This window comes from Callionymus lyra, chromosome 5 (genome assembly GCF_982586985.1).
Source record: "Callionymus lyra chromosome 5, fCalLyr1.hap1.1, whole genome shotgun sequence".
NCBI classification, from domain to species: domain Eukaryota; kingdom Metazoa; phylum Chordata; class Actinopteri; order Syngnathiformes; family Callionymidae; genus Callionymus; species Callionymus lyra.
Window position 1 is genome coordinate 18,682,200 of NC_141822.1, and position 14,482 is coordinate 18,696,681.

General features: G+C 38.7%; 2 protein-coding genes across 2 annotated transcripts; one reads left to right on the top strand and one right to left on the bottom strand.

The window, feature by feature from the left end:
- Positions 1 to 320: 320 nt before the first annotated feature.
- On the top strand, positions 321 to 8,581 carry rcl1 (RNA terminal phosphate cyclase-like 1). The gene is made up of 9 exons (XM_087791317.1): positions 321 to 519; positions 926 to 997; positions 1,372 to 1,547; positions 1,744 to 1,818; positions 2,295 to 2,419; positions 2,872 to 2,997; positions 3,073 to 3,229; positions 7,065 to 7,168; positions 8,409 to 8,581. Exons 1-9 carry the CDS (start codon positions 387 to 389, stop codon positions 8,560 to 8,562), a joined length of 1,122 nt encoding a protein of 373 aa, XP_087647443.1. The 5' UTR covers positions 321 to 386; the 3' UTR covers positions 8,563 to 8,581.
- Positions 8,565 to 14,153, bottom strand: anxa3b (annexin A3b). Its single transcript, XM_087791319.1, has 14 exons — positions 14,044 to 14,153; positions 13,823 to 13,855; positions 13,711 to 13,758; positions 13,545 to 13,632; positions 12,138 to 12,232; positions 11,967 to 12,080; positions 11,816 to 11,906; positions 11,661 to 11,740; positions 11,533 to 11,589; positions 10,407 to 10,500; positions 10,244 to 10,339; positions 10,127 to 10,185; positions 8,964 to 9,086; positions 8,565 to 8,794 (listed from the first exon to the last, which is right to left on the bottom strand). The coding sequence occupies exons 2-14, from the start codon at positions 13,832 to 13,834 to the stop codon at positions 8,735 to 8,737; spliced, it is 1,017 nt and encodes a 338-aa protein (XP_087647445.1). The 5' UTR covers positions 13,835 to 13,855; positions 14,044 to 14,153; the 3' UTR covers positions 8,565 to 8,734.
- Between the last annotated feature and the right edge of the window lie 329 nt (positions 14,154 to 14,482).

Here is a 14,482-nt window from a genome sequence, read left to right on the forward strand (position 1 = left end):
ACTTAAACCCACAAATATATTATAAATGGTTACGACATCTTTTCACTTTTCAACACAAATAAAAGTCTTGATCATAAAATGGGTCGTTAGAAAGAGAAGATAATCGAACTAGCCCAAATTAATAGTTATTGATTTTAAAGATAGTTTGCCAAATAAGTTATTATTAATAAGGCTGTAGCGTTTAACCAAATAACAAAAAGTAGATTTAAAAAAAAAAAAGCCAATTTGAAAATATGAATCTGCTTCCATCTACCGGCTTGTTGAGAAACTGCGTCCTATTGACTCCGCGTGTCCCTCCCGCCCCACCGTACACTCCCCTCCCACTCCCGTCTTTCCTTCACACACGTGGATTTCCACGGACGCCAGGCAGCAACAACAACACCATCATGGCCAGCAGCCACGGACTCGACTACGACGGCTGCAACTTCTTCAGGCAGCGGCTGGTTCTGTCCACGCTGAGCGGCAAGCGGGTGAAAATCAAGAACATCCGGTCCAGGGAGGACGAGCCCGGGCTGCGCGGTGAGTGTGCGTTTTAATGTGGCGCAGCAGTTAGCTCCCAGGCTAACGGCTAACGGCTAGCTGTTACGCAGTTGGCAGTGAGAGCGATAACTGTCACAGATGTGTCGAGGTGTGGCTGCGCTGGGAAAAGGGGGAATAAATGGACTGTTATTTAAATAAAACTAAAGTCTTACTTTACATTACGGTGACTTTTATTCTTGTTGTAAACTTGAAATTAAAATGGTTTAGTTATGTGTTTACATGTGGTGACAGGTTTGTGTTTGGATTGTCTGAAGTTACTGGAAATGCTACAAGTAACACAAAAAAAGATTAATATTAGACAACTAGTTACAAACTTAAATCATTTATATGTACATATATCTGCTGTTGACAACTAAAGTACTTTTTTTTTTCTTCTGTTTTTTAGATTTCGAGGCCAGTTTCATTAGACTACTAGACAAAGTTACAAATGGTGCCAGGATTGAAATCAACCAAACAGGTAAGTTTTTATTTGTTTTGAGTCAAGGTTATAATTTATTTATTTGGGCTTGATGGATCTACTGACTCCTTTAAGAAACATCTTAAGACGTTTTTATATGTTCAGGCTTTTCCTGAGGGATCAATAAAGTTTTACCTCACCTTACCTTACCTTTTCCTTGATTTTCTGGAACTCCTGTTGTGTTATCAGTTTTATCTTGACCTTTAAAGTATATACTTTATTGAATATTGTTTTGATTGTTTAAACACTCTGTGACCCTGGTCTGGAAAAGCTCTATACAAATAAAAATGACTTACTTACTTATAAAATAGAATGTTATCTTCATAGTGTTTCTGTGACGCTGACTTCATGCTTGATTTATCATCTCCGCACAGGCACCGTGTTATTCTACCAGCCGGGTCTGTTGTACGGCGGCTCCATAGAACACGACTGCAGTCTTCATCGTTCGATAGGATACTACCTGGAGGCCCTTCTGATGTTGGCCCCCTTCATGAAAACCCCGCTGAAGGCCACCCTAAGAGGGGTGACTAATAACCCCATTGACCCAACGGTAAGATTTTTGCTGTTGTTGGACGATGAAGTTGTAACGGAGCAAATATGTACTTCTTATAACTTTGACATTCTTAAAATAAACATTATCTTCTTAAAAACAAATTGTTCATGTGTATAACACATTCATAACAAAATACTGTAACATGTTAAATCATGTTAAGAAGTGATACTCAACACTACTACTTTTTTGGCAGGTTGACCTCATAAAATCCACGTCTCTTCCACTGATGAAGAAATTTGGTATTGATGGTGAAGGTTTGGATCTCAAGGTGAGTTTACAGTGTACAGTGCAGTACGATATAATCTGATGAGTCTGTGCAAATACTCATTCGTCCAGGTCAAAGGCATCTCTAGGCAGTTGAATCAGGTAGACTTGAGTTGGTTTTTGTCTGTGAAGATGTTTCACTTCATCAGTTGGAGACACTAGCAGGCGGGTCTGACTAGCCTGCAGACAAAAACCAAGTCCAGTTGACTTGATTCAATTGCCTAGAGAGTAATCCCATATAGTTCCTTGTTTAAAGTAGAGATTCTAGTTTTGGATTATCATAAATCAATCCTAAAAGTTTAACATTGTTTACCTTCATAGTGACAAGTTTAATAAAAGACTAGCGAACAAGTTTTTGTGTTGTTTTTGACATGTGAATATAGAACCATGTCATTGTGTTTATTACACTAACACATTACACTTTAATAACTTGATGTAATGGAATTTTTGGAGAGTTGACTTTGACTTTGCCTCCCTCAGGTGGTCAAGAGAGGAATGGCACCTGGTGGTGGCGGAGAGGTTCTCTTCACATGTCCAGTCCGTAGAACCATCAGGCCTGTGCAGCTGACCGAAGTAGGGAAAATCAAACGCATCAGAGGAGTTGCGTATCCTTCAATTGAATTACTCGCCATTTAGAAAGTTGTTTTTTCTTTTCCCAAGTAGAAGTTTGGAGACAAAGTTAGTAAGTTAGTCCGGGACGGACAGTTTATAAAAAAGATGCAAGCTGAAAGAAGAAAACGGCTAATGACGGTCATTGTTGCTGTTAAGAGGAATAACATGTTAATTAGTCGGAGGAAGCTAACGTTCTTTGGCAACCTTTAAAAGGAAATGCAGGAAGTTGAAAGTGGATAATTTGGTTTTGTGTCTATTTGGGCTGATTAAAAAAGAAAGGGTGGTGTTGGGTTTGTCTTATTGTTTTACTTACTTATTAACTTTTTATTAACAAGATGGAAAGATGGGTAGATTCTTAATTAATGCTACAGAGAGGAAGTTACAGGTATAACAACAAGTATTCTCCCTGTGTTCTTTCAAAAGTATCCTGATCTTCAAAATCCAGATATTCGGTGCGAGTTTCTCCTCAGATGGCTAACAGAATCGTAGACTCTGCCAGGAGCGTCATCAACAAGTTTCTTCCAGACATCTACATTCACACCGACCACATGAAGGGAGCAAATTCCGGCAAGTGAGTGTCTCAAGTCGCACTTCTTTCAGCTCCAGGTTCACTTCTGCAGGCGTTTAATCCGCGTTGTTGCCGCAGGTCTCCTGGTTTCGGTCTGGTGCTGGTGGCAGAGACACTGGACGGCTGTTTTTATAGCGCCGAGATGTCTTCGACGCCTCAAGGACAAGGAGACCCTGTTTTACCAGAGGACCTTGGTGTGAGCTGTGCAAAGCTGCTGCTAGAGGAGATCTACAGGGTAAGAGTGGCTCAGCAATGAAGGTCCAGTGATGGAAAATATGGCGCAGTTCAATGATAAATATGCTAGTTATAACATAAAGAACAAAGAGCAATTACAACAAAGATCTTATCACAACCAAAACCTGACCACACTAGGCATGCACTTATCAGACTTTTATAGTCCCGATACTGATACCTCGGCTTTGAGTATCGACTAAATATTAACTTTCTTTCCCTACTGTAGGCTAACAACACCCATGCTTTAAAAAAAAGCAAAATTGACTTCATGTCAAATTACAAAGTTCATTTTATTTTAATAAATGTTTGCTAGCTTTTTAAGAACCTAAATGAAATAAACTTGTTGAATAAACTGAAAATAACAAACAATATGGCCTGTGTATACAAACTATAATATACTGTAAACAAAGTTACAATTTTGTGAACAAATTGCAAACATAGTGCAAGCCTGCAAATGTGAAGCTCTTAAAGTGATCACGCACAAAGTAGAAAAAAGAAAAAAGATTTACTTCTGCAGAACAGCCGACAAAGTCAACTTCTCATATTCTTTGGCATATAGCTTCTTTAGATGCTAGATTAAGTTAGTGGTGTTGAATCTTGTGGCGTGACTTGTAAAAACATCCGCACACATCATCACTGCTCTGACTCTGCTGTCAGCAGCTTGTGTCTGACAGACACCGCAGCACGACATCAGTGCAAACATAGAGTTAAATGTATTTTTCACCGAGAGGCGGGATCTGAGACTGATGCCAGGATGTGATCACAGTATTTTCTAGTCCACACAAGGACACACTTGGTCGTATCTGCACAAGAGCCTTCGTTGATTGGATTTTCATCTTAATTAAAACACTGTGTGTGTTTGATACATTGAAAAAAGCTAATTCACTTTTTTTGTTAGACGGTGTCACAATGACTCAGTCTTCTTCCCAAAATAAATCATTCCCCAACAATGATTGCAGCGGTTATTACAATTAAGTTACTAGTGTTGGCCCTGCTGCTCTTGAGTTGTTCCTAGCAACCCTTAAACAAATTCAAATGAAAAGCTTCAAGACGATTTCATCACCCAGTCACATGTAAGTTGATTTGTTTTAGGGCAGTGGTCCCCAACTCTGGGCCCACTTTTAAGTCTCAAAAACCTCTGCAGCCCACCTCCGACACCATAGATACGAAGGTATTATAATGCGTTATTGATATACTCGAAGGAAAAACCATATAATGAAAATAATATTTGAAAATGTTTAATATACTTTTAAATTGAACGAGTTTTAACATTTAAAACATTATTATGTGTATTTTTATATAATCACATCCACCCTCCCACAAAAAAGGTCACAATTGAATGACTGTCAGACTTCAAGAAAACGACAAACCAACACCGTCATGACATATTTGCACTCGGATGGAACAATGACGTCCACTTTGCTTGTTTACTTGCATTCCCAGATAATAGCCACGAGTCTAATGGAATGAGACTTGCTTAGGGAGAGATACCGAAGAATCTAGACTCAACCTAAATGTTTAGTTGGCATAATACTGTGTAGAGGATTCATGACGGCAGTTTAAAGCTGCAACTTCATTCCAGATTAATTGGTCAAAGAAAAAACAATCAGTGATAAATGTGTATTTTCTTTTAATTTGAAGTGTTAAATGTCATTAAACAAGAGATAATTAGTTTAAAATGTATTTGTGTAAATGTTGCAATTTACTTGTAACCCTCGTGTCATCTCAGGGTTAAGGTGACACATAGGCCTGAAATCAAATGTGTTTGAGGTATCCCTTGTGTTGTCTCTGGGTCAACAACCTCCGTTGCATATATATTTATTGAAGCAAGGGAGGTCATAGCTGTGTGGAGTGCGTCATACTTTGACTGTATTCATGTATCCCTCATGAGGTCAAGATCACACAAACTATTTTATTTTGTCTTTATTTTTACTATTCGTTACTAGTTCAATTCTATATGAGATTGTAGGGTTTGGGTTTCTTTTATTTAGACTTTTGATTTTGTCATTTGAATGATTATTTATTTGCTTATTAATCCTTTCTTTTAGATGATTTCTTGGTAATTTTGTGTCGCTCCAGCTGAACGTTGCTCTGAAACAAAATGACAAATTGTGTAGCGGATAAACTGGAAGCTTTTCCGTGTCGCCTTTATATCCAAGTGGTTTATTGACCAGTTGTTCACCAGCAAGTCAGGAAAACTGCACAAAGATGGTCTTTGTGTCCCTCTTTCATGTTCATGATGGTGTGAGCCCTTCGAGATGAGCTGACCTCATCTTGGTTCTACATTTTCAGCATCCTATCGTCTCTGACCGGAGCCATGTGAGTCCAGTTAGCCGGTCAGGGTAGAGCTGATTAACTCTGAAAGAGCAATATTGTTGGACACATCCTCCTCACTCCGAGCTGCTCGGTTCATAGATTACATCTCGGTCGACCACAGCTTGTTGGTGAGGTTTTGACGGAGGAAAGATTGGGATGTCGGCGTGGGACAGCAGAGTCATCCGGCTGGAGCTGTAAATATTTAGAAAACATGAATGTAGTAAATTCATGTTGTGTTTGTTCGGGGCCTCCGCATGTGCGTCTGTTTGCTCTATGGTTAATGAGTACAGTCGTCACGTAGTCCACCAAAAAACACAAGTTGGACATTTTGTTTTTGGAAGACGACGACAATGGACGCCGCCTGACGTGAGTGGTTCTTAACATTGAAGATTCCAGAAATATCACTTCATCAAATGTGCGGTTTTACCGTTTTAAACGGCAGATGCGTAGATTTTGTTGGTTTACAAAAAAAGGCGGTTGCCATTTGTTCAGTTGGATTTTAGGGAGTTTTCCTCACAGCCTGGTCTTAAACTGTCAGAGAGATACAATTACATTTGAGGTGTATTTAAGCCCTGATGAGAGCTGAGGCTTGTGGTTCAACGGCTGATGAACTTGTCTGACCAGGAGGTAAGAAACTATTACGATGAAAGAGAACATGGTTCATGTTTTGATATTACTTGTGATTAATATGCAATTGATGTCATTCAAATGTAGCGTTTGTTTGAGATGTAAAATGTTTTCCATAATCATTTTTAAACTCCGCCAGAGAGACACAAGAGTGTTGTTGTATCTTGTGCGGCTAATAAGACTCTGTAATTAAATCATGATCCTGCCGTCGAAATTAACTGAGCCAGGATGGAGGAACATTCATCAGAATCATGGCGCCTTTAAATGAACTGAATTATGTTTGATCGGGTGTGGACGTCGTGCTTTTTTCATGTAGATCCACAAAACTTGATAGTCCGGGAATATAATGAAAGTGTGTGGACTTCAGTCTGTTGAATTAAAATGTAGAAGATAAATATTAGTAGTCGTACAAGTTGACATGTGATCATCTGGAATGTTTGGTTAATTTTTCTGTTTAAATTTGATTTGTATTGGGAATCATTCAAAACATCAGAAAGATTGGATTACATTAAAAAAAAAAACTCCAAATAAATTCAAGTCAATATCCAGGATTTTAATTGAATATACAAGACAAAGACGTAATAGTTTTGTCTGAGAGGAAGGATGCTTGTCATTGATTGACATCCACCAAACAGTTATAAAATAAAAATGTCAAAATGGAATATATATATATCTATAGTTTTTCTTCTGAATCTGAACTTTAGGAGATTCATATTAAAAAGCATGAAACGAATACTAAACCTGACACTGATATAAGTTTATTTTTTTCTAAAAGATGATGCAATTGCTTGTTTGTTTCTCTGACTCAAAGCTATTTTTTGTGTCTGTGCCACGCGATGACGCCTCACTTGTTTTTCTTCCCCCTGACTTGTCACCGTCTCCCTTTGTTTTAGGGCGGCAGCGTGGATTCGTCCAATCAGAGTCTGGCGCTGCTCCTGATGACCCTTGGCCAGCAGGACGTGTCCAAGGTCTTGCTAGGACCCCTCTCCCCGTACACGTAAGTCACTCAGTGACGGACATACTTTTGCAACACCGTCATATTTTGACCGTCACAGTAACCGTCCGTGTCATGAGGCCACGACGACCAATACTTCCTGTTCCCAGTTACCATGACAAGAGCCTCTTTGTGCGAGAGACTCGAATGTCCCAGTGATTCAATTAAACTATCTTTCCATGCTGAGGGGATTTTCTTGGGGCAACTTTTTTTTGCTGACTAGGCAGTTTTGCCGCTTCAGATGACAACCAGGGTCATAAGTGATGGTAAAGAAACGGGCAGCAATGTCTAAGATTAACCTGCTGTGTAGTGTCTACGTAAAGAAGTAGGTACAAGTCACGGGGAGAACCAAACGAAAAAGGAAAGCGAGGTTTGGTGCTTCGTTTTGGTTATTGATTATCTGAAATTGAGACATTCAACGTGCATTTAGAAAACGTCTCATCTATTCTCTCCACACCTGAACTCACCTGGCCACGCCCCAACTTCACTCACAGGATTTACTGTATATCAAAGTCATTCTGGAACAGGTTTTTTCAATAGTTCTTTAAATGTTGCTTATAGTTTTGAACAAAAAAGAAAAGAGTGCAGATCAGATGGTAATGGTTTGGGACCAGAATCTGGTGAAAACCTGACCAGAACGTATCCCTTGTCTTCCTGGGATGAAGGTTAAGATACTAGTTCAGTTCCATGTAGTGTCGTTAACCCAGGTACAAGTATCTGTGAGTCTAGTACAACCCGCGACAAACTAGTATCGCTGCGTATCAATGTACCTCAAGTGAAACACACTCATGACTCAAACAGCACGGATCTAAAACATTAATTTGTCATTATGTTGTTAAAGTCAAATTTGATCCTTAATCAAGAAAAGTAAATAAATAAGCTTATGGACACAAAATAAAAGCGATTAAAATGAATGAATAACATTTTAAAACATCTTTGGTTTTATGTATAAATGGATATTAAATCTCCATGTTTGTATCTTCTGTAGACATTTTCTACACCAGATGTTGTGATGAAGTGATATTTTCTGTTGTAACCGTTTCTAATCCTCAGCAACAACCAGTGAACAATGAACTGTCCATTTTCAGTTATCATGGTACCGGTGCTGTGTCCCTCTCAAGTACAGTACTATGATAACTGAAGATTGGCAGTGCCATCGCAAAACACGGCGCGGGACCCAGACCACCGTAGTAACCGGGTCACACCACAGCGGCTCACTAACGCTGTCCATTCACTCCTGCAGGATCGAGTTCCTGAGGCACATTCGAGACTTCTTCCAGATAATGTTCAAACTGGAGGTGCAGCCGCCACTGGAAGACGAGAGGAAAGGAGGCGAGAAAGTCCTCATGACCTGTGTAGGAGTCGGTTATAGCAACATCAACAAAACTCTAAAATAAACTTGTTTTTGATTTTTTTTTCTACTCGTGTTTCATGTTTTTGTTTATTGACAGTTACTGCAAATACATTCATCTGCTTCTTCAGATGCAGAAATATTCAATAGAAATGTTACTTTGAATTATTAGTGGTGGTTTTAACTGTGGGTCGATGTGATGGATATGCTGGGGTTCTTCAATCGTCTTGTCCGCACAGATGTTTGAGAGTGTCGCCGAAGCTGCCGGACACCTCAGACTGCAGAGAGGGATCAGAGAATATAATCGTGTCAACATGATTTCACGTTCACTGGCTAAACATTTAAGAGTTTTATTCATTTTTCAAAGCATCAGGTGAAGAGATTCTAGTTGCTAAATGTAAAAGATAAACCAAACGTCCGACTTTCATGTTGCAGACTTGGACTCACCTCCAGCTGTGAGTAGAGAGTTTCTCCAAACAGCTTCTTGTACTCGGCTCTGATGTCCATCAGGTCGATCTCGGAGCGACTCACCAGTATCCGCGACAGAGTGGCTTCTGTAGTTCCTGCGCCCTGAGTCACACGTGAGACATATGAACACACGTCGTTCAAATCCCCAGAGAGAGTTTAAACTATAGAAATGCATCATCTAGATGAGATCTGGCCCACGGTGAGGAATTCCTGGCATATCTAACTGTTGAGGATACACTGGAATGTTGAGGTTTAACTGGGAACGCCTCAGTATTCCCTGGAGGATGAATGAACACTATCAGCTTTGACTTCTGGCTGAACTGCCTTAAACTGGTGAGATGGTGGACATGGATGTATTTCAGTGCCATCAGAATATTTAATGTTTAGTTTAACATTTAAAATTTCTAAACGTTTTTAGAGCATTTTAGATTTTTTAAATTAATTATTTCATTTTAAATTGAATCATTTCTCTATTGAAAGATTGTATTAGGGTTGTTTTTTTATCTGATATTTTCAAAATTAATGAACTTTAGTAACTTTTTGTGCATTTAACTTCAATATACAAATGTTGGTATAGTAGCGCCACCAGACTGTAGCTAAAAGTACTAAGTAAATCTACTTAATTCAATTTTCAGCAAATCACAGACGATGTCATGTGATCTTCTGCGCTTTACACGATTGACTGAAAGTTGTTTTTATTTTTTAAAATATCTAGTCATTTAAAAACTTTTCTAAATATTTGATTTCAATTATTCCAAAAAAAGAAGTCCAAGGTTTCCATTTTTAAATAAAATCAAAGTTTTAACTATTGAAATGTTAAATTCAACCATACGATATTCTAATTTACTTTCATTATTTTTATTTTCATTAGTAGCTTCTTCTATTAAGCTCCTAAATTGCATTTTATTACAGGTTATTATCAAATTTGATTCTAACCAGCCCAGTCACCTGAAGTAAAAGTACTCTAGTGAGCCGAATGAGCCTCAAATAAATGACAATAAACGCTTCGACTGACTTCTTCTTTTCAAACGGGTCACAATGCTGCGACCGACTCTGCACTTTCTACACAAAGCTGCAGCTTAACATTCCCGTCGTCACACACTGTTGTCTGACCGTCCGACCACGGTATGGTCGACTCTCACCTTCATGGCCTTGAACAGCCTCTCGGCGAGGTACGCCGGGACGTTCTTCACACACTTCACTGAAAATACAAAGTGTTACCGAAAGGTCTGTCGTCGTGGTCAGTAGTTCATTCTCACCAATGGCCACCAGGAGTTCCTCCAGGTTCCCCGACATCTCGCCCTCGATGCTGTCCTGCAGAGTCTTGTTGCTGACTTTCTTGTACTCGATCAGAGCTGAGGGGCGACATTTATCTGTAGACGTTTGTCCTCATCATGGACTTTACAATACGAGGAACAGTACTTTGCCGGAGCTGGGCGACGCTTCTGTGGCACAGGATGTCGATGAACTTGTCCTCGTCGGTACCCCACTTCTTCTCCCCCGCCTCGTACAGAGCCTGGACCATCATAGCAGATTATTAAATCAACACGCAGGTCAAAACACAAAGAAATATAATTATTTTACAAAGACCAAACCTTGTATAGATGTGGAAAAAAAGAACGTACAGAAAGTTACATACATAGAAGCAAAGACAAGAACAAAGAGCAAATAAAAAGAACAAAGTTCTGAAAAGATAAAGTGCAAAAATCAAGAGCAGATATCAAAGGAAATGAAAATTGATCAAAGGTTTCTTTTATATTAAATATTTTATTCAAAAAAGTTACTACAATTAAACAAAGTTTCCGCTAGAACAAAAATATTTTCAAGAAAAAAAATATAACAATTAAGAAAGAAGTTAATACAATTAATACATATTTCCAATCAAAGAAGGTTGCTTCAATTAAAAAAACTAACATTTTTAGTCAAAAAAGTTACTTCTATTACAAAATATATCCTCCATAAAAAAACTTGAATTCAAAAATATTTAAAAATATATATGTTGATACAATCGGTGACATGTTTCCAATCAAAGAAAGTTGCTTTAATCAAAAATCGTTGTTACAATAAAGAAAAATAAATTTGAAAAATAAAAATATATATTTGAATTCAAAATAAGTTGCTTCAATATAAATAAATATTATCAATAAAAACTAAATTTTTGTTGAATAATAAAATAAAAGTAGCTAAATTAAAAAAAAGTTGTAAAATAAAAATAATAATATTTTAACCAGATTCAAGACACTTCAGGAATCAATAATATAGAAAAAAAACGATGTACTACGAGAAAAACTGTTTCTTTTCTTTTGGAATAAGGATTTTTTCTAACTGTCAGTTAATCGGAAAGAGGTAGAACTGGAAAAGGAAATTACTTTTGTTATTAAAGAAAATTCTGTGTTTTTTAAATATTCTGATGCTGTTCAGTAAAATATTTATAGAAAAACTGAATTGGTTGACAGACATTTCTTAATTGGTTCCACAGTTGCATAAAAAGTTCACCATTAGTAACGTTGAGATTTTCCATATACAAGTAAATGATGGATTAACTGACCTTCGCATCTGCCTTTGCCTTGGCTGAGTCCACGCTGGTGCTTGAATCTCTCTTTCCCTGTGAGGAGGCATCACTTGACTCAGTCCTGAAGATGTGAGAACACAAATACAGCGTAGCATCGACCTCACCTCAGCCAAGATGAGCAGCGCTTTCCCATATTCCCCGGAAACCTCCGACTTCAGATCGTGCAGCAGCGCCTTTCCTGTTTCTTTGATCCCCAAACCAAGAGAAGCTGAAGTGAATTCCATGTCCAACATCTGCAGGACGTCACTCAGAAGCTCACCTGCCAGGTAGGCTTCAGACAGCTCCTGGATCTGACTGTTGGACCTGGAGGCGAATATCTCAGTCAGAGTGCACTCTGTGGTCCCGGCGCCCTGTTAGACGACACAGTAAAACCGTCGTCATGGTGACTGGATCTCAGGTCACGGACTCACCTTGATGGCTCGGAGGACTTCCTGACAGTCGAAGACGGCGGGGGGTTGGATGAGGCCCACCAACAGGTCCTCGAAGTCCCCGTGTGTGTCGCCCTCGATGTCGTCTGTTAATTTCTGCAGAGACACGTTCATGAAACTCTGACGATTCAGAGTATTTTAGTGTCTCCTCACTCGTCCCGTTGACTTCTCGTAGGCGTGAGCGATGACCTGCCGCTGAGCGTTGCTTCTGTGCGTCAACACCTCGACCAGCGTCTTCTCCGTCGTACCTGTGCAAGTGATGACTTTTTATTTACAACTAATATATTTACCACAGTTTAACAATCTAGCAAACATATCATAAATAATGACAACTGGAAACGTTGATCTTTGTGCTTCAAGAAGTTTGTCTTCAATTGTTTGGAACCTTTAAAGTATATACTTTATTGAATATTGTTTTGATTGTTTAAGCGCTTTGTGACCCTGGTCTGGAAAAGCGCTCTATAAATACAAATGACTTACTTACTTGTGAAAAGCTTTTCCTGTATTTTCTTTAAGGATTGTTTAATCAATATCTATACATTTATATTTGCACTTTTGTCATCCCTTGAACTTTGTTCTTTATTTGCTCTTTGTTCTTGTTCTTATGAAACTATTGTCTGATGTGATCATTTGTTTTATTCAACTCACAACTTGAGGCGTTTTGGCCTTTTTGTTGGGTTTTTTCAGCACTTGCCGTCGACACAAAATTTGGGAATTTTGGATTGAGATCACAGGTACAACATATATATATATAAATTACATGCACCCAGTTTAATTTTCTCCACATTTTCTGATCTTTTAATTTCATTGCTGATGCTTTTTACGTCTCAAAGGGCAACAAATGTCAAAATCCAACTTTCCTGATGCACTTTTCAAATGTTGAAGTCTTCACGACGCAGTAAGTCCCTCATCTTGACCATGTTTTGAACTTATTACTTTATAAAAGTTCTCCCCCACGTTTGAAAATCTCGGCGAACAAGAGGCTACGAGAGCGGAGTTCATTATGGCGTAATAATGGCTTCACTTCCTCCAGCCAGCTGTAATCACACCCTGCTTTGTTTATACAATGAGTCCATTGGAGCTGGAGACCTCCTGGATTGATGACGCGTAGTGAGAAACCTCGATGCTTGACCAATCACAGCAGAGTGGGCGTGGTTATAGTGAACAATATTTATTCTCAAGAAAAAGGAAGTGTTTTCAGTGGGCGGGGCTTAATCAAATTTTCTAATGTAAATATTTAAATAAGAGAGTTTTGTACAAACAGACACGCACTGATGAGCACAAAAGAGTTCAAGATCAACTATAGAGACACTTAAATCAACACATTAGTTTCCCTGTGATGTGTTTTAATGATTGTTTTTTTAACTTGTTTTTGATGTTTTAAAGGTATATGTACGGTGGTGATTGTTTAGAAAAGTCAAAGGACGAAAATGTTGTTTTAAGAGATGATACGAGAGATCATCCCAGAGCCGGAGGTTTGAACACATCTTTCTGTTTTTGGACAATTGAGGGAAATCGGAGTCCCCGGAGGAAACCCTAGTCAATGAAGCTTAAACTCACCAAGACCTTCGATCGCTTTCTTCAGTGCAGCAACATCCTGGTCCACTTTGAAATCCACTTTGTCCTTCACAGTTCCTCGAGCGTTGGACTGAAAGCGACACTTGGCGTCACCAGTGGTTGTTTATTTAAGAGTGATTTTAGACTATGATCTATGAGTCAAACTTACGGTGACAGTGAGGGAGGATGGAGAGTCCAGCAGTGAGTTCAGGTCATCCTACAACAAACAATAAAAAATATTTAAACTTTAGTACTGTCGTTTAATAAAACAAAATACTCACCCAAACAGACATCTTGTTGTTTTTACAGTGGTTCTGAAACAAATAAATAATAGTTCAGTGTAAGTGTGGCTGGAGTCTAATGTCCTCCATCCATCTTTATTCCAGAGAGAAGTTGCGCAATAATAACTTAAAAGTGGAGTCGGTGACGACATGATACAAAACATGGATTCTCGCGACAACAAACAAACACACGACAAGCTATTTCAAGAATGTCTTCTTACCGACGCGAGGACACAGGATCGACAGTGAAAGCAGGAGTTTCTACGGAGTCCAAGAGTCGCCACACCTTTCAGAGTCGAGACGTGGAGGAGGAGACGCCCGTGAGAGGAAGTTGACTCACCATGACTCCTCCTCTCATCACTCACTGACCCCAACGTTACACTTCATTGTTACATTTATTTACAGCAGGCTATATGGGATTCGCAAACCCTAGAATACAAATTAAATAAATAGGAAAAAACGTGGAATATACATGATTAAAAAATATAACGTTGCTCATTTTGACGGAGGTGCCCCTATTTTAATACGACTTTATTATCGTAATAGATGCATTTTTTGTACGACTTTAATCTCGCGACAAAGTATTTTCGTACAACTTTAATCTAGTGATAAATTAATTGTGTACGACTTTAATCTACTGATAAAGTATTTTGGTACGAC